The sequence below is a fragment of the Equus przewalskii genome, chromosome 1 (genome assembly GCF_037783145.1).
Source record: "Equus przewalskii isolate Varuska chromosome 1, EquPr2, whole genome shotgun sequence".
In the NCBI taxonomy this organism is placed as follows: Eukaryota; Metazoa; Chordata; class Mammalia; order Perissodactyla; family Equidae; genus Equus; species Equus przewalskii.
Window position 1 is genome coordinate 184,869,846 of NC_091831.1, and position 25,843 is coordinate 184,895,688.

At 55.5% G+C, this 25,843-nt stretch overlaps 1 protein-coding gene across 1 annotated transcript in view; it reads right to left on the reverse strand.

The window, feature by feature from the left end:
* NID2 (nidogen 2) overlaps positions 1 to 25,843 on the reverse strand; it is a 45,613-nt gene that overhangs the window by 16,459 nt on the left and 3,311 nt on the right. The window contains exons 3-10 of the mRNA XM_070630382.1: positions 20,259 to 20,491; positions 14,875 to 15,593; positions 9,244 to 9,390; positions 8,591 to 8,836; positions 7,343 to 7,543; positions 5,853 to 6,083; positions 1,878 to 2,021; positions 1,073 to 1,201 (exon numbers count right to left, since the gene is read on the reverse strand). Of these exons, the coding sequence (XP_070486483.1) occupies positions 1,073 to 1,201; positions 1,878 to 2,021; positions 5,853 to 6,083; positions 7,343 to 7,543; positions 8,591 to 8,836; positions 9,244 to 9,390; positions 14,875 to 15,593; positions 20,259 to 20,491 (2,050 nt within the window). The remainder of the gene's footprint in view (positions 1 to 1,072; positions 1,202 to 1,877; positions 2,022 to 5,852; positions 6,084 to 7,342; positions 7,544 to 8,590; positions 8,837 to 9,243; positions 9,391 to 14,874; positions 15,594 to 20,258; positions 20,492 to 25,843) is intronic.

Below are 25,843 nucleotides of genomic sequence, written 5' to 3' on the forward strand. Positions count from 1 at the left end.
TCGGAACCTGATTCTAGAAGGATCTGGGGACTGTCTGTCTGCATATTAACCTTAGGAACGCTGCTCTGGTCTGCGGTGAGAACAGTGGATGTGAGGGTCAGCCCTCAAGACAGGGCTAGATGCAAGCTGTGCCTCCCCAGGACCAGTGCTCCACACACAACAAACGCACACATGCACCCACACACAAATGCACATGTGTGCACACACACATGCATGCATACACACGCACACACCCACACACGTGCATGCACACACATGCACCCCTGCACAGGAGCACACACACGCATATGCACACACACCTGCACATGCACACACACCTGCATACATGTGCACACACCCATATACTTGCACACACACATGCACACGCATATACCCACACATGCACACACAATACACTTGTGCACATGCATACACATGCACACACGCACACAAATGAACGTCTGCACACACCCGCACATGCACACGCACACACAAATGCATGTGCAAACACACCCACACATGTACACACACCCCGCTTGCATGGTCTCTACCGTTGTTGGACTCATCCTGCTGGGTTGAGAAGGGTACTTCTCCATCACCGCCCAGCTCTCCCAATGGGATGAATCTGGAATTCTAGTTTGTTTGGGTCCACCAGTCACAGTGTGTTTCTGGGACCCTAGAAAGGGCATGTGCATTACAGCTGGAGCTCCAAGCTGGCCAAGTGGACACGCGTCTCTGGATTACAAATCCTCTTCATTCTATTAGAGAAACACCTGACTCTCCCCAGAGCTGCTAGACATTATTAGAGGTTCAGTCTCATCATGTGATTGGGCCGGACATCGAGACACACAGCAGTCCTCACTGCAGGGAACACCCTTCAGTGACAACACAGAAACACCCGCCGAGGGGGACGACACAGAACACAAACAGGGCTGAGCGGAGCCAGCGCTTCAGGTATTTCAATCCAAACCATCTGTTTTCCAGACAACCACACAGCAGAGCTTCCGTCCATCAGAGGAAGGGGAAACCCTACGGGATGGAGACCCAGGTGCGGCACCATGTGGGCCACAACGGGGGAAGCTCGGGCACTTACCACGGCAGGTGTGCCCGTCGTCTGCAAACTCATACCCAGGCCGGCACTCACACCGGTAGCTCCCGGGCAGGTTGACACACATGGCGTTGGGGCCACAGCGGTGGAAGCCAGTCGCACACTCATTTACGTCTAAGAAGAAATGAGAACAGGAAAGTGCCCCTTGGTCAAGGTTCCCACGAGTGGAAGGTCTGAAAACTCAGTGTTTCCCACGACTCGAGGCTTCAACAGACCAGCGGCGGGTGGGCTGGACTGGCGTCGAAACGCAGGCTTTCTCAGCCCCAACATGGCTGCGTGTGCAGAGCATCACACACGAGAAGCACGCATTTCAAGTCACTCAAGTATGAGCCACAGGGAGACAAATTTTGAATAAGTATTCGGAGAATTCTTTAAACATTTAAAAAATAATAAACATTTAAAAGAAAAACACAAACAATTTTTCACTTAAGATGTAAAGAAATTTCCATTGCTGCTTTTTGGGATATAATGTGTTTCTGGAAGAACACAGTGTGTGAAATCTAAAGAAAAACAGAAAATGTACCATTTAGTAAATGTAAGAAATAACGCAGACTTAAAATTACAAAACTTAAGAACCCAAAATATGCAGGAATTGCAATAAATGTCTTTTTTCACAATCCCAGCCCCAAATACCCACCCCAGACCATCCTCTCAAACCAGAATATGCTTTGGTTTTAAAATAACCCTGTTTAGATGAACAGCGGCTAAACTCATTGATCAATGGAGATCACAGAGACAACAGACACTTGTCTCACAAACACGATGCTGGAGGCCCCGAGGAAGACCTCACCTGCACAGCTCCGTCCGTCTCCCTGGTACCCGGGTGCACACTCGCAGCTGTAGTCCACACCTGCCCCCGGGCGGCACCGGGCTGTCATGGCACATGCGTGGCTCCCGTCATAGCAAGGATTCACGGGGGTGGGCTCCGAGTCCCCTGCATGGTGGAGAGGAAATAAAAACAGCACACTCTGGCTGCTGAAAGAGGACAGCGCAGAAGGAAAGAGATGGGGTCCTTGGGACTGACCGTCACCGTCTGTCTGAGGGCCCCTGTGCCCTCACAGATGGATGTCCAGTCCAGGATGGACCGTCTGTGCTGTGGTTTGACTCCAGAGCAGCTGCCTCCGCCTGCCCCACAGACAGCCAGCCTTCTGCTGACAGGTGTGCGTCCAGGGAATGGAAGCATCCGGCACACGGCATCCTTGTATCTTAAAGCACTTCTGCTCCGGCATCTCATGCAACTCTGAGGCTAATTCTGAGGGGCCTGTTATCCCTGCCATCGGTAATTTTCACAAACCAGGAAAGCAAGCGAGAGACACTGGGAAAACTGCCCGAGCTCCAAGCCAGGAAGTGGCACGGCAGGACTCACCCCCCCGAACTTCTGCCTCTAACTTGAGCGATCTCCCACTAAAATTCACTACTTTATAGGTCAAATTTTAATTAACGAGGAGACCTTGCTTTTTAAAGATTTAGGAATGACTTTCGCAGAACTTATTTTTAGGGTCAGCCTTGCCGCAGACCTATCCTCCCGTAAGCAGCGATGACTTGACGTCTTGAGATCCTGCCTGAGTCTCAGTGTCTCTGAGTCGGCTGGGAAGCGGGTGCCAGGCTGAGTCCCTGATGAACACCCCTGTTTCTGGCAAAGTCCCACCATCGCTTTATGAGAGCACCCCAGTGTGCTCCCGCGGCAGAGCGCCCTATTAATTCCCATGTGACAGCCTGAAAAAAGCAGGGCCGCGGGTTTACCCCTGGTTCCCCTCGATGATGCTGGCTGAAGAGACAAAATCTCTGCCAAGGACCAGGGAACGGTTCCAGTCCTTTAACCCGGTGAACTTAAACACGTCAGCATGAGCCCATCCCCAAACCACGTGGCTCCTTGGGTGTCCTTGGACTCCCTTGCCCTCCCTCCAGGCCTCTTGCAGGCAGACTGGAAGCACATTGCTGGGGTTGGGGGTACAGGCCTCGTTCCTGAGTCAGCCCAGCTCGTGTTCCCATTAAGATCAGCAGGGTCACGTCCTTACGGAGGGCCCTTGTAGACAAAAACCTGACTCCCCTGTTATTATTCTCCATTTTAGGAGAAGATCCTGCACAAATAGGCCTGGCCCCTCCAGCCACAGGGGCAGTGAGCTTTGAAATGTCTTAATTTATAAACATGAGTGCTCAGCCTTCTCGTTCAGGGCTTTCCAGGGTTAGATTCTCACCGAGGCTGCTCCAGCAAAGGCAGGCGAGTCCACACGGACACGAGGGGCTCACACCCTGCCGGGCAGTGAAAGAGGAACACAGCACAGAAGTGGACTTGCCAACTCGATGGGACACTGGCCCAGTGAACTGAGGAGAGCCGTCCATACCTACGTGACACCGACCTAACCAGAGCTCCTGACGGGACTGGCCGCATAACCTGCAGAGCCCAGGGCAACAGAGAACGTGGAGCCCCTGGTTCACAGGTGACTCAGTCTCAGGATGACGATGGCAGAGCTCTCCCCAAGCAGAGCCCTCCTGAGCACACAGCCTGGCACCGAATTTGGTTTTGACAAACGGCAAACAATAGGATACTGGAGTATGTGAGAAAGCCATTTGGTGTAAATCTAATTCGGCCTGACTTTGTTTTTTCCAAAAGGGCCCGACGTGGCCATTGAGCGTGGATTATATCTGCTTTAAACATTTCCTATGGCAAAAACAAATGCCCTTAAGATAAAGGTGCAACTTCCCCCTACACTGGCATTTCCTTAAGGATAAGCATCTCTCCCGAGGCTAGGAACTGACTGCTGTGCTCACCTGTCACCACCCAGCTCACCTGTGACCGCCCAGCTCGAGACAACAGACCTGCCACCCTGCTGTGTCCACCGAGACAGCAGACCTCCCTGCTGTGTCCATCAATCACTGTGCCGACAGAGCAGTCTCGCGACTGTTGTAAAAGGGACATTTCAATCCTATGTGAAACATCCTCTTTGGGGGTATATAACCACTCTGTACACCCCACTTCTTTGGAGTACTCCATTCCTTTGTGGAAGGACTCTCCTGGGCTACATGGACCTCATATTTGGCTCAGAATAAGCTCAGCCCAATTTCCATTTATAGATCGGTTACGGATTACTTTCCCTGACAGTTTCCAAAAGCATTACTTTGAGAACACATTTCCAAGGCCATTTAGCTACTCCTTCTCCACGGCTTGTCAGCCTTTCTATTACAGTGAGAAGCAGCACCATCCTTCCTCAGACATCCTCCACTTCAGCCTCGCCCCCTGAAGCGGCTGAGCCTCCACAGAGGATCTGGAACTAATTTACTACTCGTTTGATCAAGAGGAAAGACGGCTTCCTTAAAGGAGCCGTCCATTCCACTCCACCACATGGCGAGCCCTGGAGAGGGAGCGAGGGCGGGAGGCTCCTGGGCCCGCTCGTGACCCCACAGAGGACGGCTGGCCCTGCGCTCCAGCACTGGGGGTGTGGCAGCAACTGCTCCCGAGGGGACTGAACCCAGGAGCCCCAACCAGGGGCCACAGCTGCACGAGCTCCAGCCAGATAACCGCCCTGGAGAAGTGGAGGCTCCGGAGGCTGCCTCACAGGCCCGGGAGGGGAAGAAAAGGACGGTTTACTTTCAGCGTTTTCCTTTGTTGTTTTTCTCCCGTTCAGGGAGAACGAGCAGTCCTGCTGTTCTCTCTAAGGGCGGAGGAAGCAGGGTTAGAACACACGTTCCCTCTTAGAGAACATGTCTGAATCAGGGCAGCCGAGGCGGGGCAGTCCCTGTGGAGACGCCAGGCCATGCTGGGCTCTGGAACTGGGGCCCCGTCCAGCTGCGACCAGGCCAATCACTCGTCTGCAGCGTGGGGAGAATCCCCCTGTCCACAGGGTGAGGCTGTCGTGGGCCTGAGCGAGGTGACTCACCAGGGCTCTTGGAACAGTGCCTGGCACCGAGCACGCCGCCCTCTGCTATTACTATTACTTCCTGCTGTTACTGACTCAGGTGGAAGGAAAATCATAAAATTCTGGAGGCACATTAGCAGCCCGGGACCGGGCGGCTTGCTGGCTGCCTCCACCCTGTGCTTCCCACCTGGCATCTCCCCCTACGATTCCAGAACCGAGGGGACCCCCGCTGGGCGCTCCTCACTATCCCCCCTTTCTACCACGGGCATCCACGCCCAGCAAAGGGCTAGACATCGAAAGGTGAAGGACGCTCTCCCCATTGTTTCTGCCTAAATCTCTCCTTGAGAAATCGCCAATAACAGTCTTTTCCCTTCTTCTGATGTACGTCTTCCTCTAAAACCAACGGACATTTTCATGCCATTAATTCACTTCCTGACAGTCCCAGCTTTGGGTGCCGGGCCTGCGCCCCGACCGAGTTTCCTCACGCAAACCCCCGCCAGCCGGTGGGCGCAGGACTCTCATCCTGAGTCGAGTCCTCCACCCCAGCCCCGTGGTCTGAAGCAATGCGCACCGGGCCTGGGGGAGGCACCCAGACTGCCTGTCGCCCTGACCCGCGCTGGGCCCGCTCGGCTCACAGGACCCACACGAGCTGTGGGGACACGTGTGGTCTTCCAGGGGACACTACTGCCGGTTTCCAGAATTGAAGCGCCCCTTCGCTCCGACACCGTCATCTCCTGTCCCCTGGCTTCCCTCCCTCCGTCCGGCCCCGAGGGCGGCCCTGCTTCGCTGGCCCTCACACCAGCCCCTCCCACAGCCCAATGACCCTTGGTGACCGTGAGACCCAGAAAGGATTGAAGAGAGGAGAGGTCACAGGCAATTTTCACCCAGCAGCAAAAAGGGGGCCGAACCTCCAGCAGGGCCGACGAGGCTGGTCAGGGCAAAGCGGAGCACGCCCTCGTCCTCGGCGTACCAGGCGAAGACGCGGTCCACGCTCAGCTGCTGCACCGTAGGCGCCGCGCGGGGCCGGGGCGCGTGCCTGCAGGCCTGGAAGGTGATGTTCTGCAGGACGCGGTAGGACCGCGTCTGGTTCACGGCCCCGGCCGCGAGGGCGTAGTCCCTGGAGCTCGCAGAGGTCACGGCTGTAAGGGGCACAGGCAGAAGGGCGGGTTTAGCGAGCACTCAGCACTGGGGCTTCCCGAGCGCAGCTTTCCACTGATTGCTGGAGCACATCCCCGGGAGGCGCCGACTGACACGAGAAGCCTGTCGTCCTAAGAACCCGCGCCAGCGCACGGGGGAGCAGAAGCGCTGTCATTACCGGGCAGGGGGCTCTGTGGGGGCCTCCTTGTCCCCCGGCCGCGCACACAGGGCCTGCTTCCCTCGGGGCCTCGTTCCCTGGCAGCGCACACGGGGCCCACAGGGCGCGTCAGAGACGCAGGAAGGCCCACAGCAGAGCTGGAGCTCCAGGCGCCCAGCTCCACCCCCCAGCTACAACCCGCCCATCCTCAGAGGCCACGGCCCCCACACCCTGCGCTTGAGTTTTGGGGAAGGAAGAAGGAAGCATCGTTTCTCTCCATCTCAGTGGGAGTCAGGCCCAGGCTGGTTTTCTGGCCACAGGCTATCCTGTGCACCATCCAGTCGCTGCCGCCCGTTCTCCTGCTGACTTCCAGCTCTGCCGTGGGAGAAGCCAGGGAGGGCAGTGAAGGGAAGGAGGGCAGGGAAGGGAGGGGCCAGAGGGCAGAACTCGAGGCTGGGCCGCCGGCCACCGAGGAGAGGCGGTGCCTCACACCCGCAGCTTACAGAACATGCCGCCACTCGCACAGAGAGGGTGTCACTGGCCTCTTCTGAGACCAGGAAATAGACTCCCGGAGGAGCGAGCTCCCCTGAGCGATCTAGACGGCAAATTGGGGTATGGATTCCCGCCTCCCAACCACGGAATAGCATTAGTGTCACAAGGGCGGGCAGCTCCTTGCTCTGTGATTTCACAGCAGCAGAAACGGCGACAGGACAAGTACGAATTCCAGTGATGGATACTTTTCCAAGGCCTGAGAGCAGGGTGGTTAAAACTATCATTATGCCATCACTGCCCACGCCAGACAAGGCCTTGCTGATGATGCTATTATTATTATTATTTGTGCGTCCCGGGCAGGGAACCTGAGGTTCCCGTGAAGGGCACGGGCACTCTGCTCACTTCACGGTGTATTCGATAACAACGGTAATAATAAAAATGATGGCGAGCCCCCTTCACGTGCCACGTGAGTCTAGGACGTTCCTCTAGTCACTCACTTGACCCTCCCCCGCAGTGGGCAGGCTGGGTCCCCCCCGGATCTCGTGAGAACTGGCCTCCACACCAGCGGGCAGGCTGGTTCCCCCCGGATCTCGTGAGAACTGGCCTCCACACCTGAGTCCGCGTAGTGGTAAAGCTCCTTGTAGGGCGCGACGTGCACCGTGAGGTTCGCGGGGATGTAGGGCGCCTGGCCTCGGATGTGGGTCCTGATGCTCAGGTAGTTCTCGGGGTCCAGCCCCTCCGCCGTCTGAGTGACGAGGAGCCGCTCCCCGCCCGGGTGGAACGTCACTTCCATGTCGTGGGTGAAGGCAGCGCCTGGAGGGAGGAATCGGGGCACGAAGAGGTGGGCGCCTCCCCGGGGACCGAGGGACTGCAGCGCTGCTCCCCCTCCTGGGTCTCCTGCGGCGGAGCCGACCCCAGACCAGGTGTATCAGCTGCTGCTCCGGCCACCCAGACTTCTATGGGGCGCGGTTTCATCCGCCACCTCCCCACCGCTTCTCCGTGCAGGAGCTCGCCTTTTGTGAGAAATAAACTCCTGGGAGCATCGCTGACTTTCTCTTTCTAAGGCTGCCAGACTTGAAAGAACAAAATCCCAGGAGCTCCTCTTGCATTTCCATTTCAGATCAATAATGGATATATTTTCAGTGTAAGTATGTCCCGTGCAGTATCCGGGACCCACCTATGCTAAGTTGTTCATTGTCTACCTGAAGTTCAAACGTACCGGGCGCACTGTGTGTTATCTACTTCTGACTCCAGGTTTATTCAAACCCAACTAAAAGCAAGACCCGGCACAGCTGGTGGTGGGGGACGGACGTCTCCAGGAGTGTGTGCAGTGAGAGGACCCCATTAGGAGACAAGCCTTCTCAGGGGGGAAGCCAGAAGGCGTCCCCCACTTGCTATGAAGGGTGGTCCTTAGACAGTACTGGCAGCTCCTGGGAGCTCGTCAGGGAAACAGCCAGGGACTGGCCCAGCATCCTGAGCCAAAATCGTACTTTCACAAGGGCTGGAGCTGCTGAAGTGCTGTCTGTACCATCGGAGGCCAGAGTTGGGGGAGGGGGCGCCCCTGCCCCGTGGAGTCCTTGGAACCCCACCAGCACATCCCCCACTAGACAGACGTGTGCACAACACTCAGAGTCTGACAAACCAGCTCCAACCAGCTGGGCTGAGACACGAATGCTCCAGATGGAGTCGTCCTTTCCCAGAACCACCTGGAGAACAGTTAGCAGAAACCACTGTCTTTCAAACACCGTCCCGCGAAGCCAAACCATCCCAGCCACCTCCAGACAGAAAACCCCATGTGTGGCCCTGGGTGCTGGACAGGCGAATCCGCTCTCACTGAATGAAGACCCAGAGCCTACTCACCTGTGAGGCTGAAGCCATTGGTCCAGCCTGGCTTTTCCAAAGCAAACAGCCAGCCAAACAGCCCTCCGATGGGCGTGAGAGGGAGGAGGGCACGGGCCGCGGGCTGCGGGATGTGGCTGATGGCCATGTAGGCTCTGCCGTCGTTGCTCACGATGTAAGCGTGCAGGTCCACGTCTGTGAAGTGCACGGGCGTGGGGCCCACGCGGAGGTGGCCGCTCACTTTCCCATTGACGCGATGAGGGGCCCCTGAAAGACAGCAAGGCAGTCAACCCGGACGTCCTCCCGCTAGGGCCAGGCACGGACGAAGCTCCGGGGGCAACTCCCAAGGCTCCACCTTTGCCGTTTTCACCATTCCCTGACCAACCAACCAACCATCCAAGTCCGAAACAGACCCGTCTTCGTCTCCCTTCTCCCTCCCGCCCACTTTGACTCAATGAGCTGGCTGGTGAGGGGAGGAAACCTTCCTGGTTAACCCTCAGACTGGTAAGTCAGCCCCAACATGCGCATTCCTCAGACATCCGCGGGGCCCTGCAGGCAGCTAGAGCTTCGGCTCAAAGAGTGGAGAAGCAGGGTCCACAGGCACAGACCCCAGAGGCTGCTGGAAGCCACAGCCGCAGCAAGACCCCCGAGCAGCCGGGCGCCACGCCACTCACCTTCCGGCAGACACTGCTGCCCATTTCCATAGAACCGGGACTGGCAGTGGCAGCAGAAGCCGGTGGCGTAGTCGGTGCAGAAGGCGTGCCGGGAGCACCGCCTGTGGTTGTGCTCGCAGGTCTCCTTGCCGGCGTTGTAGGTGAAGACTGGAAAGAGAAACAGCTGCATCAGAGGCCGCGGCGGCCCAGCGTCATGGCTGCCGCCTCCCAGGACGCGTCTGCACCACACAGCCGCGAGGTCGCAGTAAACACACGGGCTCCATGTCTACGAGGCGGGAATAACATTCAACCCAGGGACTGACTTGCTTTGTCTCCTGGCATGAAGGATGGCTGCCAGCTCCTGGCCGCTCTTGCAGCAAAGCTGGTGAGCGAGGATGAGCGGCCCCTCTGGGGACGAGGCCACGCTGAGGCCACCCAGGAGGCTGTCGGCCAAGCTGTCCCACTGCTGTCTCGTGGGTCACAAAGGCCACAGAGCAGCAACCTTACGTGGCTCAATCTGACAGTAAGGATTTCCTGAGAGGAAACCAGGGGCTAACAAATGGGGTCCACGTCTGACCACCCCTCCCTTCTCTCAGGTGGCCTCGAACTGGAAGACAAGGACCTCGTCTCACACCCAGGAAGGTTCTTCTGAGAGAAGGGCACGCATGCATGCACACACACACGCACACTCACACCCTTCATGCTCTGGGCCTTTGCCAGGCCCCTCGTCCTGGGTGTGACACAGGGGCGTCCCCACAGCAGTGGGAGCCTGGCCGGTCGCAGCTCCTCTGGAAGCCACGGTGTAAATGCACACTCCCCTAGTGGCTCCTTCAGCTCCCACTTACTCTGCCCATTACAAGAAGAAAGAGGGCCACCTGGGCTACCAAGACACAAAGGACCTGGAGCAGGTGCCATCGTCCCTAATAGAAATGGCCAAGGGGCCAGGGGCTTATGGACAAGAGAGGGCTCTGTCCCGACGATGGGGACGAAGCCAGTCCCAAGCACGGCCACTAGGAGGCAGAGGGTTGTGCACACGTCCCCCAACATCCCCAGAACCTGACAGCAAGGAGGATTCCAGCTCCAGAGCCGGACTCTGACGCTGCCGGGAGGTGCCAGCTCCCAAGGCAGACAGATGCCCTATCTCAGGAAAACCCGGTGGTGGCTGTGTTCCAGGTCCAGGTCTGAAAAGCAGGAAACCAGCAGGGAAGGAACAAATTAAAGATGTAAAGCTCGAGGCTTATGCGTGTTCCAGGGCAGAAGAGAAACGACGATGGAAGGAAGACGTGCACCGTGTAAGTAACGATGTAGCTGGAGAAGGAACTTGTAGCGGCAATAAAAACATAACAAGTTACCACTCCAATAGGCTTCACGGACGGATACTACTCTAGGGACTCTGCACGAGAGCAGGACTGTGTCTGTCCTGCTTTGCAGACAAACAAGCTAAGGCACAGACAGAAGGGACTCTCCTGAGGTCACACGGGCAGCAGGTGGTGGAGCTGGGATTGGAACCCAGGAAGTCCACCCGCGATTATGTCGCGGTGCAGTCCAGGCGCGTCTACCACGGGAGCAGGTTAGGGTCTGATCTGGTTTCGGGTTAATCAGCAAGCAGGGTTGAGCCACACTTCACAGATCAGGCTCGATGCTGGGGGATGGCGGGGAGTCCCCAGTGGTGTCACGGCTGGAAAAGACCCATGAGGAGGCAGCGGTGGCAGCAGCACTAACTCTTGGACAGAACTGGGAGCGGCTGGCAGATCCCGAGAAGTGGCGGGCCGAGGGGCTGGTGGGTGGACCGTCCAGCTCCAGTGGAACGTCTGGCTGGGCACTGGGAGGAGGAAGTCAGCGCCTAGGCATTCAGGGTGGGGCCTTGACTGCGGTGGAGAAACTCCAGTTGACAAAGAGAAAATCAGGCACGAACTGAATGTTATTTAAAACAAGAAAGTGACAGAAAACTCAAGCCAGAAAAAGGCTATGGATAATGATAAAAATATTGAGATGCTGCTGGAAGGAAAACTACGTCGCTGTCTGCCATGGATTTCAGAATGAGACAAAGCTCAGTTTAAGCAAAAGGAGCTCGGGTGTGTCAGTCCAGGTCCTCCAGCTTATATGTCACACTGGGCACGAAGAAGCCGCACCTGGAGGGACCAGCACACCAGAGGTTCCTCAGAGCATTAGCCCAGTCAGGACGCTCCTTCGGACCCACGGGACTGTGGGTGCGGAGGGTCCCAAGATCCAGGATACGGCTTGCAGCCTCGGATGCGCTGTGTCTGCCTCCAGGGTCAGGCGACACCCTTCTCACGCTCCACGGAAGGAACCGTGTGCTTCTTGATGTCCTCCGAGCACCAGGTGAGCTGATGCGGGTCCGAGGAGAGTCATTCTCAGGAAATTCAGGTAAAAATAAAACAGAGCTCCAAATACCGTTCTCCCAAATTAGAGCAACGATGGGTTTGCATTCCCCACATCTGTTATCTTGTGAAGACGTTCTCCAGCCCGATTCCTGTTCCGAGTGGATTAGGAGATGCACAGGGACGGGCTGAGGGAGCCCACAGATGTGGAGGGTCAGGTGAATGAGCTCAGCGGCTGGGCCAGGAGGCCCGGTTTCCCATGGCCGCAGCCGCCATGCCGGAGTCCGCCACACAGATGGCATTTTTTCCCAAATTACAGTCAGTGCCTGCGAAAGGCTTTCGTGAGGCTGAAACCGTAATTGTGGCGGTTAAATTAGGTTCTGGTACACTGGCCGGGGGCCTCTAAACAGTCCGTGTGGAACGCTGCATTCTCAGGATGGAGCTCTCTGGCCCAGAACACATGCCCGGCCCTGCATGAACCACGTGCCCTGCAGCCGTCCCCATGGCCAGAGCAGGGCTGGAGGCCACAGGGACGCCCCTCCTCGGGCCACATTCCCTGCTGCCGGCCATCTGGGGAGGCAGGAGGCCCACAGCCGAGGTGAGCCTGCGGGTCCGCACAGCAGGCGTCCCTCCCATTTCCAGTCGTCATGCAGACCGGGGCTCAATGAAGCTCATTGCGGCACCACCTCACCAGGTCTAACAATACCCAGGACCCTGCAGGTCAACCCCGTCCCACTGCCCATGACACACGGTCCCCACCATGGCCCTGGCCGCCCGCCCTCCATCTCCACATCCACTCTCACCCCTCCTCCTCCCCTCTGAACTCAGGGTCCGACCCCAGGCCTGGCTGGAGCCCTCGTCCTTCACACAGGCTCCCTGACCGCAACGACACCTGGGGCCCGGCTGTGTCCCCTGATGGCGGCAACAACCCTCCCTGTGGCCCTGGTTGCCCACTCAGACGTCGCTCCTCAGCCTCCCCCATCACGTGGGAAAAGCTCCAGCCAGCATCCCCGCGGGCACTCACACGCGTGGCAAGGAGGCCCAGGGGCCAGGCGGGAGCAGGTTGGCGCTGCATACCCGCTTCCCGCCCGTTCTGTGGGCTCTGGAAACAGAAGGCGAGGCCAGAACCTGGTGGGGCTGGATGTTCCTGCCACCGTGGACGTGACTGGAGAGAATCCGGGCTTCTCCCCAAAAGGAACGTCTGTGACAGATCCCAGAGGAAAAGACGGAAATGAGAGGAGGAGAGAGCGGGGCCGGTAAGCCTCATTTCTTGGTTCAACAAGATGAGCACGAAGCTCAAGGGGGAACCAGACGCAGGAGCCGCAGTCAGAATCCCAGCGTGGACGAGGCCGATGCTCCTCCATCTCACAGCCCAGGAAACGCCCGTGCCGCGGCCCACACCGCAGAGCAGAGCTGGGACCGAGCGCCAGTCCATGCCCGTCTGGGTCAACAGGAGCAGCACAGCTGAGGCCCTGTCCCAGAGGCTTCCCCAAGGGCCCGCCTTCCCTGATGGGGCCCACGTTGGGTTGGAAAACACAGAGCTCGCTCACGAGAAAATCCAGCCCTGAACAACGGCACGGTTCCAGCCTTCCTGACGCCGGGGGACACGGGCTCGCGCACCTGCTGCCGTGGCCGCGGCTGCCTCCTCTCCCAGGTTCAGAAGCTTGGAGGCGGATTTTCCTTCTGAACAGCTGAGGTAACTGGCTTTTCCACATGCATCTGCCATTTCCAGGAGGTCAGCTATAGACGCCCCCAGCGGCTGATCAATACCCGGTTCAGCCCCGGGCGGGCACGCTGCGCCTCTGTCCTCTGGCCAGGTCGCAGCCCTCCTCCACGGCCGCAGGCACTCGGCCTCCAGAGCCGGCGAGGGCGGGGTGGGGGGGGCCGTGCAGCCCTCCAACAGCGGACCCCTCAATAGTCACTCCGTGATCCACTTTTCAATATTCCAAGCTCTTCCGAGGGTGGGAGGTCTCAACCCACCGATGAAAAGACCATTTAGGACACATCTCCACCCCAAACCTCTCTGCTCAAAGTCGTTGATACATGGCTCTGAATTCTCTTCAGATACATAGAACTTGTGCGAAAATTCAGGACACCAAGGGTCAGTCTGAAGGCTTCCCACGAAATCAATCTTCACCTTGACGGGATGCGGCCCGAGGCACGAGGACCCCACATGCCCATTCTTCATCTCCACGCCTTAAATCTTCTGTAATTAGTAGCAGCTGCCACCCGCTATTAAGAGCCAGCTAATGTAGACACTGACTAAGAAATTCACTAACGCATTAATCCTCCCAACAAATTCAGGAGAAGTTGAGGCCTGGGGTGACCTCGGAGGCCTGGGACCCCCGTGAGCGTGGCGGCTGGGTTCAGACCTGCGTCTGCCCGCGCGCCTTCTTGTTGTGACTCAAGCCCCCTCCGTCACAAAGCAGTGTCTTGCATCCTGGAAGAGGCCGTTCTCCGAGCAGCTCCCACAGGTCAGCCCCTTGGAGGGACCCGGAGGCCACAAAAGCGATGGGAAACGGAAAAGGTGAAACCCAGGAGGCCCCGAGGAAAGCTTTCACCTCTGCCCCCCTCCTCCTGTTAGGGGTCAGACAGGCAACCCTGGGCGGACAGCAGGAAGGTGTGGTCACGCGCTGACACCGACTGGGAGCAAGGAGCTGCGCGACAAGTCTAGCGGGGATGGAAGGAGACGGCTCTGAGTCCTGTGAATTCGCCACCAGCCTCCTCCGGCCTCCGCGGCACTTCTCTCTGGTCGCTCGCGCTGATGACGGTGAGTCCTGAACCGAGAGCCTGGCCCCGGCGTGGCCAGGGAGGGAGCCCCAGCCGCACAGCCAGGAACTGGAAGCAACAGGACACGGATCCCCCTCTGCACACCACCAGGGGGCATGAGGGTCATCGTCCGTCTCAGCATGAGAGTCCGGAACGGCTGTCTGACCAGCACAACCAGCCAGTCAGCCAGGGCCTCCAGCCTCACAGGCACAGGCAGCCCCCAGGCTGGGGCCGGGCCTTGCTGGACCCTTGAGATGCCCCATCTCCCTCGAGGGCACAGCTGCACCCGCAGCCCATGCTCCCCGCCCCTGCATGAGGCTCATTTAAAAAAAACATTATTAATGGTCAAGAGATTCCAAACAGAATTCTCCTGCCAAGATTATTTGGCAAAGGAGACACTCTGTCTTCTGAAACGCAGTTTAAAAGTCAGCTCCAGGCTTCTTTCCACCAACCTTTCGCCCCCTCACTTGAGAAAATGTCCCTGCCCTGCTAACCGGCCTTTTTAAAACGAAACCTCAGACCCATTTCCTGACCCACTTACCCTCGGTGTTGGAGCCGATGTCATCTTCCACCCCCACCACTTGCCCCCCGTGGCCCAGGGGCGGGTGGTGGTCCAGCACGGGCCGATGTGGGGGGACATCCAGTCCTGAAGGTGGGGTCCCTGCAGCTGGGTGGGGCTGGAGGCTTCTGGTCTCAGGATGGGGAGCGGGGCCTTCCCGGGGAGGAGCGGGCGGGTGTCCTTCCGTCCCTGGTGGAGCCAGGCCCCCCGTCTCCAGCTGTTCAGAGGACTCCGTGGGGCCTTTTGCATCTGAGGCATCTGTCTCCCCCACAGGTCTCCCCTCTTCGGTTTGGGGGTCCAGGGTGGCAGACTCTGTGGCAGGGTAGAAGGGCCCACCGCTGGGTGTGGGATGTGGCAAGGGGGAGGCCAGGTCGGAATCCAGGGGAGACCCCCCACCTCCTAAAGGCCCTGGGTCGGCTTCCACGTGGAGGGGAACGTCCACACTGCTGTGGCCTTTCGCTGCCTCTTCTGGGTCGCCCGGCGGGTATTCGACTTCCTCCTCGTTCCCATCGTAATAATCCAGGTCGTCCTCTGCGTCGTCGCTCTCCAGGGCTGCAACGTGGCTGAAGGGCTGTCCTGGGGGTGCTGGAGTCTGGGCTGCGGAGAGGCCTCCCCCAGCCGCTGCCGGCCTGACGTTGTCCAGCGGGGAGGTGCTGCCAATGTGGAAGGCCCACACGCCAGGGACCCCCAGGTTGCTGTGTCTAAAGAGAGAGAAGCAGAGCATTGTAAGGAGTCTTGTCACAAAGGCGAGCAACATAGGTGACAAGGGACAGACCGTCGGGATCAGGCTCAGGTTTCACTGGAGTGAAAACCAAATTAGAGGAGACCCACACGTGGCTGAATTTTGATGTGAACTACCCCTCATTCACCCTTCAGGGTCAGAGGCCACAGCAAGTCAGAAACCTGCTACACGGGCCACATCGAACCCCAAATCTGGCTGTTTGAAAACAAACAAGCAATGTGGGGACATCTTATCCGTCCTCTACTTTTAGCACAATCGAGAAAACATACACTAAAGATTTCTGCCGAAGTCTTAAATAATGATGCCTGCAAGCTCCTGAGGGTTAGTTATATGCCACGTGCCCATCAGGACGATCACGCCCGATTTCACAAAAGGGCTCAGAGAGGTTACCAATTCTCTCAAGGCCACACAGCCCACAGCGGGCAGAGCTCGCACCTGAACTTAGCCCGTGCCGCCCGTGTCCACGTTACATTATGTCAGACAAATGGCATCCTGCAGTCAGGGCACGCCTGAATCACCACTTCTCATCGAACGTCATGTGGATGAATCAATTAACTAATGCACAGAGAACACTGAGTCAACGTAAAAAATTCAAAGAAATAGAAACGCCCAATTCTGAAGAAGTGTTGAGCAAATGCAGAAGAAAGTTAAGGGGAAAATAAGAAAGCTGTTTCACCAAAATGCCACAGTTTGCAGGTGACAGGTGTTCAGAAACATCTGGAAACAGCTCAATTTCTCCACTAGAAAAGAACACAGACCCCGTCTGGTGCTCCAGATACCCCAGGGAGCCACCATTTCAGAGTCAGTGACACGTAAGCTTTGTGAAACTAAGGACAAACTTGAACAAATGGGTCTGGCTGGCCCGACGGCACCAGTTTGCGTGTCCCTCTGCCGTGTGTACAAGACGTCGGGCTCCGGGTCTCCCGGCCCGGGGATTTCCACAAACGTCGGTCAGTGAGGAAGAGGGGATGACCAGTACGGTGGTCAGAATTCACTGAGTCATACAGAGACAGAGACTCCACTCAGTGGGCGGGTAGCCGTCACACCCACGTGAACTCCGACAGCAGTGATGTTTTTCAGTGCGATTCCGAGAACGTCACCCACTCAGAGTCCCTCTCCCCTACTCTGTGTGGTGTTGTAATTAACTGAGGAAACAGGAATCGAGACGGCAGGCTGTGATCCCCTGTGCAACGTGCTGCACAGCCTGGCAAGTCCTGAGAATTGACCGTGGTGCTTCTCCCCATGAAAGTCAGGAACGCCCTGACGGCGAGAGAATCCTGCAGGTCTGAGGACGCTGACTATCATCCATCAGAGGCTGTGCAGCTGCAAAGTTTCTTCTTGATGTTAGAAAGAGAAAACTATAACAGCTTCACAGAGTAGGAAAATACAAATTATGGCAGATGAAAGCTAAATAAAATAACCTCTAATTAAATATAAATCTTTCTCCTGGCCTTCGTCATCGTGTAGGATGCGGAGGTAGCCAATGTGAGTCTGTCCTAAATCCAAGGTGATTTGGAGAGCTCAGTGACGGAAAGAACTTAGTGTGTTTCCTAGAAGGAAAACAGAGCTGCGAGATGGGAGGACAGCGCCCCTCCCGGGCTTCAGGAGGACTGTCAGGAAGTCTCGCTGAGCGCGTGGCGTGGGCCACATCGTCAGCACCCGGTGGCCGCTGTCCTCCAGGAGACAGGCGTGTGCAGGCTCAACACAGCCCGTGAGCACTCGCAGAAGAAGAGCTATGAGACCACGAACAGGACAACGCACGACCCTCGAGCTTACGACGAGAAGCCGAGTTTGAGGAAGACAGAGGTTCCGCTGACGAGGAAACTGCTCTTCAGAGCGGCACACGGGCTGTGAGGAATGACTTTAAAATACTTAAGCAAAAAAGAAAAAAAAGATGAACATGGCGAAACGCTGACAACTTATAAATCCAGATGACGAGCCTCTGGGTGCTCATTCAGCTGTTCCCTCCCCTTTCCTGTGTATCTTTGAAAATTTAAATAATGAAAAGTAAAATAGAAGATTAAGCTGAGGAACATTTTTATAATTTGGAGGCAGAGAAGGCCTTTCTGAGAAGAACCAAAGACCTGAAATCCTAGAGGAAACGGCCAGAGACATTGACAAGCCTAAACTAACACCTTCCAGATCAAAGTGACTTTAAAGATGAAAAGCTGGATGCAAATATTCACAGCATATGGGAGGATTAATATCTTTACTATTTTTTTTTATTATTTATAAGAGTTCTTTGTAAACACCCCAATAGAAAATAGCAAAGAACAGGGACAGGTCGCAAAAAGAGACAGATAAATGGCTATTAAACATACGAGAAAGTGTTCAGTTTTACCAGTAATCAAAGAAGTTAGAGTGAAGATACGAGCATTTTATGCCTGTCATATCCGCAAAGGTTAAAAAGATAGTGGCTTGTAGGGACAGACTGTGCCGCACAGCTCTGCAACGCTGGCAAGGATGCGTGCTAACATACGGCAGAACGTCAAAGTGCGTAAATTCTTTCTCAGCAATTCTACTTTTAAGAATTTATTTTTAAGAGAAACGAAAATCTGAGCAGCATGTATTATGCTGTTTACTGCAAGAATATTAGTAAGAGGAAAACCAGAAACAGGTTAAACGTTCATCAATAAACTACTGTCTTAGTAACGCAGGACACATGAGATGCCTTAAAATGATCGTACAAACGACGTGTCACTGAACGATGTCCACAAGACGGCGACAAGTGGGAAAGGGCCACGTGGATGGTGAAAGAGCCATGTTGGTTTTAAAAATTGTCTACATACACCTGAGATCCTGGAAGGACTGCTAACACTTGCAGGAGTGACACCGGGTAATTTTTACCATCATTTTACATTATTCTGTATTGTTTGTACTTTATTTTATTTTTAACATTAGGCATGGATTACACTAAAGGAAAATCCCCATTGGTTATTTGGCCGCATAACTTATTCTGCTCTCAGCAAGCAACTTGGAGGTTTCTGGGAAGCAGCAAGATAAACATGAGGAAAGGCACAGAGGGAGGGGAATAGAAGTACATGCGTGTGCATGTGTGTCTGCTGCACACGTGTGCATGTGTGTGTATACGCGGCTGCATGTATGCGTGGCTGCATGCATGCATGAACGTATGTGTGCACGTGTATGAGTGCATGTGTACATGTGTGCATGTGTGACTGCACATGCGTGTCTACATGTGCATGTGTGTTAATTCTTAGGGGTCTTTGTGGCTGTGCGGGGAGCATGGCTGGCTCTTCTGCAGGCTTTTTGGCCCCCACGGCCTTCTGCACCCTGTGCAGACGTCGACAGTTACTCTGATGCTCTGGGATTCTTGTCTGTGTGTCTGTGTCTGTCTTCCCACGGGAGTACACACTGCCTGTGCACAGGCCTGTGCCTTGCACATCTTTGTATTTCAAGTGCTTGGTCCCCGTGAGCTCTCGATATGTCTGAGGAGCAGAGACTGTGGGCTCCAGAGCAGGCGAGGACGGTGGAACCAGGGGAGAGACAAGGAGCCAAGTTTCCTCCAGAGTCGAGAGTAAAGGCAGCCCAGATGGAGACCCGAGGATGCCAGTGTGGGTCACAGGACGGGGAAGGCCGGGGTCAGCACGGAACAAGTAGTCCAGAGCTCCACCTGCACTTGGATTTTGGCTTTGCCACTCAGTAACTCTGAGATCACAGGACCCTGACTTCCCCACACTCAACTGTCAAATTGAGAAAAGAGTAGAACTCCCCTCCCAGGATTCGTGTGGCTTTTAATTGAGACGACTTCTGGAGAGCGTTACACAGAGTTTGGCAAGTACTAAGCTCTCAACAAATGTCGGCTATGAGCCACCGTATTTGGGCAGGCCTGCTTTCCGGGAGCGGACACATGCGGTGTTCTAGCACCCAGAATGATGGGCCGGAAGCGGGAGGCAGCTGGGGGCTACGTTGCCGAGGGTTCTCTCCAGCTTCCAGACCAGTATTCAGCAAAGGGGGAAAAGCAAAGATATATTTTAAAGCCCTGAAATTAATAAATATTAGAGGTGCTGACTCATAAGCTGTGGGATGTGGACAGACGAGAGGCATAAAGGCTTCTTCTTGCGCCAGCAGAGCAGCCTCAGGGGGACCAGGGCTGTGCCGCCAGCCTGCCTTGTGGGCATCCAGGCTGTGCGTCTCAGATAACGAAGCCACAGAGGAATCCTGAGACTTCTAAAAGCCCAATAATCTGTCTGTTTCCCAAATTACACTACTCTTAATTTAACTTTTAACTTGTGTCTGTTTAAAAGACTGAATCACAACACGTCCTCCTGTGAAATGATCCACCTGGAAAAACCTCAATCCTGGCGGTTACACTGCTGGATATTTTTAAGTGGTTCCAAGAGCAATGTTTTCCATAGCAAGCCTCAGTGGCTCTGCGCGCGCACACACACACGTGCACACACACAGAGTTTCTGGAATCCACAGCCAACAGGGCAGGAAAAATAAAGGCCCTTTTCTGTGTTGGGGACTTGCTCCCCAGGGCTGGCCCAGCCCCGGTTCTGACCCAACGCCGCGCTCAGACAGCGCCCCGGTGCCACATAAGGGTCTCATGGCCTCGCAGGCAGGTACCGTGAGAGTCCCGAGGGCTCTCCCCCGCGTCACTTACTGGTAGAGATTCTTCACGGACTGCTCGGTGCTGGTCAGGCTGAAGTACGGCGCCTCTCCCTTCAGGCCGGTGGCCTCCCCACGGCAGAAGCCCACCCGGGCTGGGAGCTCGAGCTGGACGTTGTAAGACTCTTTGGGGCGAGTTCCAAAGAACTGAAGGCCGCCGGCAGGATAAAGAAAGAGGGCGTAGGTGTCGGACTCATCGGAGGCCAGAACTGCCTGGAAAGTGTTCCGCTGGGAGGAAAGGGAAATATTCTTAATAAACAAACAGAAAACAGAACTCAAGCGAAGCACTGTGAGTGCCAAGGGTGTCCCTTCTCAGGGTTTCTTGGGCTGTTCTTAGATGTGATATTCTTACCAGTCCTCTGCACGCTACAGGTAGAGCTTTATAAGCTACATTATTGTTTCACCATCTTTTACCCGTTCAGATCAACAGGTGAAATACACACAGGCAGAAAACACAGGCTAAAAACGTATTCTTTAAGGTTGCAAACTTCTCCCATCCAAACCTCTTCAGAGCTAAGAGCGAGCAGTGAAATAACTCGCCCTTCCCACAGCTCTGCCCATGTGGGCCCTGCGCCCCCGTCGACCCTCCTTCGCCCCCGTTGACTGAGGCCCCGTGGCCGGCAGGGGCTGCGCTGGGCTCGGCACGAGGCCCCTTGCTGCCCGCACAGCCTCACTGTCCTGTCTCTTCCACCAGCACCTCCACTTCAGAGACAGGAAACACATGGGGCTACCGGCTGCCAGAGGCCGGGGAGCGGGTCTGAGTGGCCCCAGAGCCGGCGCTGCAGCCTGATGCCATCCTGGCTCCTCCTGAGCCCCGGCCCAGGTGCCCTCCCAGGTTCAGACGCGTCCTCATCGGACTCTCCAGCATTCCCCGACTGTCCTGCACGTCCACACTTCCGTCCTTCTCTCATGTTCCCAGTGCCTGGAAACCCTGCTACCCTCTCCTGCGGCCCCGCTGGGGTTCGGCAGCTCCCTGCAGACTTGTTTCTGTTCTCCGACCCCCATAACACCTCTGTGGGTTTCTCATCAGATTCACCTTCTTCTCCTGGTTAGCTGTCCATGTGTTTGCAGCCTCCGTTCATTAGTTCCTTTGGACATTAATTCAAAGAACCTGCTGAGCACCAGGCCTCACGGGGGTGCCGTGGAAGCAAAGGCGGCCAGGACGGGGACTCCCAGCCTCGCGGCCAAGGAGCGAGATGCCACAGCCAGCCCGAGAGCCACTGAAGCAGGCGGCAGAGGCTGCGGAGGGCGTGTGCCGAGGTCGGTGGGAGTGTTGCAAGGTGCCTGGGAAGCTTCAGAAGCAGACGGAGCCAAAGCAGCCCAGAGAGAGACCTGGCCCGGCCGAACCAGCCTCAGACTCAGCACCTGCCCTACAGACGTGCTCCTCGAAGTCCAGCTGACTCGGATTTTCAAACACCGCCTTTTCCCTCTACTTCTGCCCAGAATCTCCCACCCCCATGACCCATTAACATGCTTGATTCTCTTACACAGATGTTACGTTTAGGGCTGAGCACACCTCTCCCTAAACCCCACCCCTTCTACGACAGAGCGGGGAACCTGGGGAGTATTTAAAAACTACGACTCCCCCTAAATAATGCAGCCTTCAGGAACATTATTTACTGGTAAGTAGTGTGATTTCACCATTTTGCTGGACAAACAGAATTCATCACATTTTACTCAGTGAGGCGGCAAACAAGAGGCTCCGCCCCGTTTTGCTCGTCCTGGGTCCTCCGCGTGGCCCTCAAGCTCTCCCCTAACCTTCTTGCTTTCAGCATTTGAAGTACAGTTTTGAGGTTTTGTGTTTAGGACAAAGGAATCTGGTGTTAAAATGCTTTTCAAGAAAAAGAGGTAACACACCACCTTTCTTCTCATTCTCTAACAGAGAAAGCCGCCTTGCTGCCTTCTCCTGGCTCAAACCTAAGACGGGGGGTGGGGGGTGGAGGGGAGGTGTCTAGTATATCGGTTATTGTTGTAGCTCTTGACTGTTTCATCAGCAGAGCTTGACTTTTCCAAAAGCAAAAGGCGAGGGTGTTTTCTAGAATTTCTCGAAGCTGGGGAGCCATAACCCCGGCCACAGAGGGACAGAGGCTGTGTGGGTCGTGTCTGAACCTGACACCCTGCAGCGTCCGTCCAGGGTGAGGCAGTAACTTCCAGCTCCCCTTTAGTGGGAATAAATAACATTCAGCTAGAGAAAGTAAAGAGCTCGAGGAAGAAGAACCTGCTTTAAAAACTGAGCTCTAGAGCTCCCGGTACCAACTGCCCACAATACACTCGAGAGAGGAGGAGATCCTGGCTGCAAGTTTAGAGACCGTCTGTCAGATAAGGGGCCCTGGAGATGGAAGGAACCGAGGGGGAGGGAGGAGGGGGAGGGGAGCAGCTCTGGGGCGAGGCTGCTTCCCTGTGCGGTCTGGGTATTCAGCTCTTTGTTGGCATCATTCAGTCAGTCAGCAAACACATACGTTTCTGTGAGAATTCACGCAGTGCCTTTCATATGCCACCCTGAGCTGCACTTGCTATGGGAGGCATTCGCTTAAAATATTGTCTCCACTGAAGCACGAAAATAGAAGGAGAATTTTAAACAAACTTTATGATGCCAAAGTACAGGTTGAGAGTCTGGATGTTTAAAAAGCACCCACACAGCAAATGGTCACTTTTACAGTTCTCTCTTGGGTCCATGAAGTTCTCTCAAGAGCCCACTTGGCCAAGTCTGGAGGGACCCCTCCCAGCACCCCTTGACCAGCCGGCTTCCAGACCGGAAAGGTCTTTGCATTCCTGCAGCTGAGCCTTTGCAAGAACCCCCCCACGCTGTCTCTGAAGGGAAACTCTCAGATGGGCTGCCAAACCCACAGAAGGGTCACCAGTTCCTGACCCCCCAGGATCCCGGAGGAGAGGGGCCCCCACCGGAGGAGGAGCAGCAGAGAGGGTCAGGCCGGCGGCTGCCGGGCTCCGAGGTTTCCATCCCATGACCAGGAAGGGAGAAGCCAGTGCCCTTGCAGACCAGGTGGGTCCTGACCCCTCGCGCAGAGGACACACCATCAGTGCTGACTGACGCCCGGCACAGCCACACAGACGGAGGCTGACCACGCCCCTGCACGAGTTTCTGGTTTCTGCAATCCATTAGTTAACGTCAGCCATCTGGCAAAAAATCAGAACAGTGCCGTCCCTGTTCCCAAAGGGCTTTGCTACAGTGGCTCACAAAAGTCACCATGAGAATTAAGAAAGTCAGCTCAGACAGGGTCCCGAGCTCTCCTTCCTGTCTCCTTAGGGTCAGTGCTTGCTCTGCTGTAGCATCACTGACTCTGGTTCCAGGGACGGGTGGACACTAACCTCCCCGTTAGTGTATTTCTCCATCTCCCATGACCTCTATCTACGTGGCTGTTACAGGCTGGATTTTCCCTCATCCAATTTTCTGCCCTATATCCTACAGATCCTGCCAAAAATTCAAATGCAGATAAACGCTCTGTTGCTGTCACATCCCTAACAAGACGCCCTTCCTGACGCTCAGTCCTCAGCAGAACTTCTGCATTTCCTTAACCAACCTCCACCCTCTCTGTTCCCGATGTCTGCAGAGCCGCGTCCCAGGCTCGGGGAAACCCCTCAGGACGGACGTGGACCTCCCCTCTTCCGGACTTCAGCTCCAGAGGTCAGGAAGCCACAACAAGGGCCCACTTCTGCCGCTCATTTCTCTCTGGATCCATCCCCCTGGGCGATGACCACCATGCTCTGAACTCGTCAACAAGCCCGTCCCCACACGGGGCCTCCTTGCTCGTCCTGCGTTACTGCCCCGACGCCCTCCGTCCACTCCTCCAGCCTCAGCTCGCAGCCCTTGGTTCTGCCTCCTTCCAAGACTCATTCCTTCAGCCCGTTCAGCCCAACAAATTCCAGGCTGGGAAAACATCCCCAGGCCACACAGATCTGTGTACCCTGCTCCCCAAACCCACCCCCGAAACAACAACAACAGGGCTCGCACGCCAAAAATGACCAGACTAGAGTGAGCACAGCCCTTGTCATGCGTCCCATCAACAGGTCTCTGGAGCTCACCACCGTGGCTGCTCTGCTCCGGGAGGGACCCCTGACGGTTGAGGGAGCCTCACATCCATTGAGCGATAAGCCTGGTTCCTGCTTGTTTAGACGAGTCACACCCGACGACCCAGCGTCAGGCCGACGTTCTCTCACGCCACAGCGACCATCTGGGGAAAGTGGAGCAGCTGTAACTGTTCTGGGTGGCGAAGACAGCCTTCCTCCAACATCTTCAGTTTCCAGTAACTGCACGTGAGGTTAGCATGCCAAGGCTCCAGAAAGCCGTGCAGAACCACACGGTCCCTCAAGCAGAGCACACTGCTGTCTGCAAAATCTGCCTCCAAAGAACCAGTAAAGCAAGAACTCAAGTCACAGGCTCTTAGAAGAACCGCCAACGTGGGTAATTGAAAAAACACCCTCTCTCCAAACAGAGCCCTCGCCTCCTTTCTAAATGAAACAAATCCTGCAGCCAGCACAGCATATGGCGGTGTCTGAAAATGATTTTAATTAGAAAGTAAAAGAGAGACAGAACCTACAAATATTCCTTACTCCCCCCAAAAGAGAGCAGACAGAAGCTGAAACTCAGAACACCTGTATTTACAGAGCCCTTCCGCACAGGACTTGCATCACAGCATCCCTACAAGAGGGAGAAATAGACGAACCAGGATCTGCTCCTATGAGGCCACAGCAGTGGAGCACAGACTGGCAGAGCATCCACACCCACCGGGTCTCAAGGACACAACAGCCACTTAAAAATGCCGTAGCCTTAGTTAATTCTCACAACTCCGTGAGGCGGGCGTTGCTGCCCCACTTTATAGGCCAGGAAATGAAGAGCGAGGCTGGGTCACTGCTTCCAAGTCCCCGGATCACCTTCCAGAAACGACTTCTTTCAGAATGTTTTTCTCTCACTGCCACTGTCTTCGCAACTCCTGAAAGCTAAGTAAGAAAAGCACTATTCCCGCACGACAGACGGACCTGAACCGTCACCTTGTCTGTACTGTAAATTTGGTTTCAAACAAGCCCTGGACTCTGGAGGTTCTGCTGTGACCACATCGCCCCGGAGCCCCTGCAGCCGCTGGTCTCTGGCTCGTCTCGCTCAACTCTGTCTTTCCTTCTTCTGTTGAAAAGCAAACAGCAGCAAACCCTCCTCAGAGCACAGGACCACTAACTTGGAATAACCAGGCATCAGGAGTGTCCTTGGCAGCCAACTGCACTCCAAGTTCATTCTGCCTCTGAATGAAACGTGGTCCCGAGGACACTCTGGCACTAAGATCACATCAGGACAGTAAGACTCAGGCCTTATTTATATAATCGGAAGTCTTGGAAAAGGCGCAACTATTGCTGTGTCTACTTATATCACTTCAGCCAAGAAAATGAGTCTTGCATGAAAAGTCTGTGTAGAAGGAACAAAAAAACTAAGAATCAACATTCTGTCTGCTAACCTGCCTTTGCCTCACCAAGAGCAGCATTCTGGACAATCGCTTTCTCTTGTATTTGCCGTTATCTGTGATACGCAAACAAGACCTCCTGTACTTATCTTGTGGGATTGTTGTGGGGAGA